Genomic DNA, 4,679 nt, shown 5'->3' on the forward strand with positions numbered 1-4,679 from the left:
TGCTTTAAAGGTTGGAAGGTAGGAGCACTGCTAAGATTTTACATGCGGTCAAACTCCCCGTGATGGATGCATGGTCATTGAATTACTTAGCAGTAAGTCAGCTGACAACCTAACAGCCGGGGATGATGGTGTGGTCAGTGGATATGGAGGGAGTGAATGACTTCCGAGATCTCCTCAGGTGATTGGACAAGGAAGGGCTAAGGGATGCCTATCAGGCTCCTGACCGGAATAGTGTAGCCCAGAGGATGGAGTTAGAATCCAGTAACATTTAGGACCAGACACGGGGAGGGAGGGATGGTATTGCAGGTCTGCTAGACAGGCTGGGTGGAACTGTGGAACAGATGGTGGGACCTCACTAGAGAGCATTTCAGTGGTAGCCTTCTATAGGGATAGATGCTAGACAACAGAAGTGTAGAGGAGAGGAGCCTTCTGGGATTTCTTGTGTGGCCCCAGGGCAGGACTCAGGTGTCTTCCCTTAGTTCTGGTTCACTTCATTCATTCCAGGACCAGCCTTTCTGGCTCAGCAGGTACAGAGAAGGACTAGTGCACACAGGCAAGTGAGATGCTCGAAGTTTATTGCAAAGAGGAAGGCGGGGTTGGTGTAGGGAGGTCAAGGAGGCAGAGGGCAATGACAGGGGCCTTTAGCGTAGAATATCTCTGAAATCCAGTGAGCTTCAGACTCTTAAATCTTGCTCACACAGAGGACTTGTTAGGATCTTCTCCTAGAATAAAGAACCCCGCCCCCCAAATAGTTAGTGAACCTTGGAGTAGACAGAGTAGTGGTGCAGAGACTTAACCGACAAAAGCCACAGTAAGATTTGAGAGGAATTGAGGGTTAGGAAGCCATGGATGGTTTTCTCAAAGACATCAATAAAAAAGGCAGGTAAAAAGTCATAGCTGCAAATGCTTCTGCCATCACACTTGACTCTGCGTTTGATCCACAGGACCCACGTGGTGGGAGGAAGGATCCAACTCCTTAAAGACTGTCCTCTGACCGCCGCATCTGCGACATACACATACACACTCCCACTAAGTAAATAAAATGTCAAAATTCTTATGGAAAAAAGTCAGTGCAGCTGGATGTGCAGGTCCAAGCTTATAGTTCTAGCCACTCAGGAGGCTGAGGTGGGAATAACACTTGACCCCAGGGGTTTGGGGACAGTGAGGCAAGCACACACACACTCACACACTCTCTCTCTCTCTCTCTCTCTCTCTCTCTCTCTCTCTCACACACACACACACACACACACACTCTCTCTCTCTCTCTCTCACACACACACTCTTACACACTCTCACACACACACTCTCTCTCTCACACACACACACTCTCTCTCACACACACACACTCTTACACACACTCACACACATACACTCACACACATACACTCACACACACACTCTCTCACACACACACTCTCACACACACACACTCTTACACACTCTCACACACACACTCTCTCTCACACACACTCACACACTCTCTCACACACACACTCTTACACACACTCTTACACACACTCACACACATACACTCACACACACACACACTCTCTCTCACACACACATACTCACACACATACTCATACACAGACACCCACACACACTCTCACACACACATTCACACACACACTCACACACATACACTCACACCCACACACACACATACTCACACACCCACTCACACACACACCCACTCACACACACTCACACACTCACTCACACATACTCTCTCTCACACACACACACTCTTACACACACTCACACACATACATACATACATACACACTCACACACACATTCACACACACACATTCACACACATACTCATACACAGACACCCACACACACTCACACATTCTCTCTCTCTCTCTCACACACACACTCTTACACACACTCACACACATACATACATACATACATACACACTCACACACACACATTCACACACATACTCATACAGACACACACACTCACACACACACACACACTCACACACACACACACACACACATGAAAAGGAAGGGTGCATGGCTAAGACAGTCATTAGCCTTTGTAACCCCCAAAATGGTGTGACACTGTGGTTGGAGAACCACTTAGAATCAGCATGAGGGACAGATGTTGCGTACCGTGAGCTTCACGATGTTTATTCTGGTCTCCTGTGGGAGGGTATCCACCAGCCTCTTCAGCTGGGTTCCTGCATTTTGCAGGTCTGAGGCAGGGTTGAAAGGCTTCAGGGCTGCCTCATAATTAGACTCTGAGCCTAGGAGGAGGGCCTCAAGGACTTGAAGAAATCCTGGGCAGATGTCCGAAGAGGCTGGAGTGCAGGCAAAAGGAAGCACATGAATGGAGCCCCTTCTCTAAGAGCCGCCAGCCGGCACTCTGCTGGACCAGCCAGTCTAGCAAGAGAGAGCAGCCTTTGGGTGGTACAGTGTAAGCTCTGGGAGGCTCCAAGCAGCTGAAAATCTGGCACTATGCAAGGACTTTCTAGGTTACAGCCAGCTTTTGTGGCTTTCCTGAGCTGCCTTTGGATTCCTGGCTTGGGTTGGCCATTGTTTCTGCCATCATTCTAGACAGAGTGTGTTACCAAAGCTGCCGGAGGCCTCTGGGAGTCCTGCTTTCTATCAGAATGTCTCTCACCCTTGGCTAGTGGCAGTCTGTGTCTTGTTACTGAGAACATGTGATACAGCCCTTACCCCAGTCCAGCATGGTCCCCAAACCTGGCCTGGAAGATGAAGGCACAAAAGGGCTCTTATCTGATGGCACAGTCATTTGCAGGTGAGACTCTCACCTCTCCATGTTCCCTGCAACTGCAGTGCTGTTTGGATGGTGCTGTCTGCTTGATTTCCTAGGGTTTGCGTCCACTTCTAACCTAGTCTCAAATTTCCTGCACTGGAATTCTCTGCATTGTTTGTAAATTTGACTTCACTGCTCTGTCTCAGGACCCTACTCCAAATGGCCACTCCAGCTAATGGCCATGCTAGCTGGGCATAACTCACAGTATCAGGGAGGCTGAGGCAGGATGGTTGTGAACTCAGACCAGAATGAGACCCTGCCTCCAAACCAAAAGATGGTCACTCCAACTTGAACCCTCTCTATAATATCATCACCAGGCAGGGTGTTTCATTTCCCAGTGGCTCAGTTTTCTAATCTGCAAAATGGGCACAACATCTCTACCTCACTGGGTTGTTACGAAAATGAAAGGGATAGTACGTAAAATGGCTGAGGTCAGCGACTGCCACGTTGTAAGTGGCACTAACGAGTTTTACAATCAGAGTTTTTAAAACGTGAGTACGTTGCTATGCAAATATCTTACCAGTCCACCCCTTCACATGTTTTAGCACTGTCTTGCTGAGCCACCCTCCTCTGTGCAGAGTACTGATATCTAATGAGTAAATATTTTAATTCAAAATGATACCTTCCGTCCTCCTCCCTCTTGCTCTCATTTCCCATTCCTTTCTGCATAGTGAAAGCAACAAGTATTCAGAGACCTCCGGTCCTTTCTCCAGAGGACAGAATGTTTAGGAAACTACGCCCTGAGCTGGCAGTTTTCCAAATGGAAGATCTTTTTCTGGAATATTCCTCTCCTCCCAGAACAAGCGACCTTGCCTTGGGTTTGAGGACATGAGTCTGTGTACTTCCCTTGCCAGACCAAACGCCAGCATTGGGTGGGACCCCCATTCCCAGCCCCTTCCCCCGAACCCCAACCTGGTGGCTGCATCAAAATCTCTTAGCGCCTTAAGCCAGTCCTAGTCCAGGCTTCAAAGGGCTCCTTATTCCTAGTCTGTTTTTGGACAGATGTGCTGGTCTAGATGGGCTCTCTCCAGCTTCCCCACAAGTCCCCTAGTCCCCGCAGTGGACTAGGTTCAAAGCTTTCCTCAAGATCACAAAATAGCGTTGGTTATCGGACTCAATGTTTCTGAGAGGCGTCGGCATATCCAGGCCTTCCAGGCAGCCACATCCTTCTGATCTTGGGAAAGCCACCCTGGGCACTCACCTGAGCTGCAGCAGATGGACAGCATGAGCACAGTGATTGTGATGGCGATCTTCATGGTAGAGGCCGGAGGCTTGGGCTGTCTGTAGATGTGGGCTGATGTTGTAATGTGAGGGTATGTGTGGGTATGTGTGGGTATGCGTGTGGCTTTTTATATGTTCCTGGCAGCCCACAAGAGGTAGGGGCAGGGATTGTGCTCCACTCAAGAAATTGCACTATTTACTTAGTCATCTCCATGCAATAAGCAAATAATCTCTTTTCATAAACCCAGTTTCTTTTCCCATTGAAACTGAGCTCACACAATAGGCCACTTGTGGGGTGTTTGGGCAATGGGCAGTGCGGGGGGGGGGCGTCGGGGAACCCAGAGGTCGTGGAACTGTAGGCACCTGTGTCCTCTTTAAAGTCAAGCACTGAGCACTCCAGGTTCCGGGAAGCAATTGTAGACTTGCCAACCCTGGAGAACCAGAGGCTGGAGACCCTTCAGGAATCAAGGGGAAGGACAAAGACCCCAGACTCCGTCCGAGATGTCACTAGGCTCCTTCTATTGCCTCCCTCCAAGGAAAGTGGCTAGACTTCAAGCCACAAAAATCACTTGATTCTTGGGCATTGTTGGCCAGGTTAGAGCCCACATACAATACACATGAACAAATATAAAGACTTCTCCATAGAACACATGAGAGACCCAGGG

The 4,679-nt window shown here is 49.0% G+C and overlaps 1 protein-coding gene across 1 annotated transcript; it reads right to left on the reverse strand.

Moving 5' to 3' along the window:
• Positions 1 to 559: 559 nt before the first annotated feature.
• Scgb1a1 (secretoglobin family 1A member 1) lies at positions 560 to 4,106 on the reverse strand. The gene is given in 3 exon segments (NM_013051.1): positions 560 to 722; positions 2,127 to 2,314; positions 3,995 to 4,106. Coding segments are annotated over 3 exon segments (291 nt in total). The 5' UTR covers positions 4,050 to 4,106; the 3' UTR covers positions 560 to 674.
• Positions 4,107 to 4,679: the final 573 nt, after the last annotated feature.

The sequence above is a fragment of the Rattus norvegicus genome, chromosome 1, assembly GCF_021556685.1.
Source record: "Rattus norvegicus strain SHRSP/BbbUtx chromosome 1, alternate assembly SHRSP_T2T, whole genome shotgun sequence".
In the NCBI taxonomy this organism is placed as follows: Eukaryota; Metazoa; Chordata; class Mammalia; order Rodentia; family Muridae; genus Rattus; species Rattus norvegicus.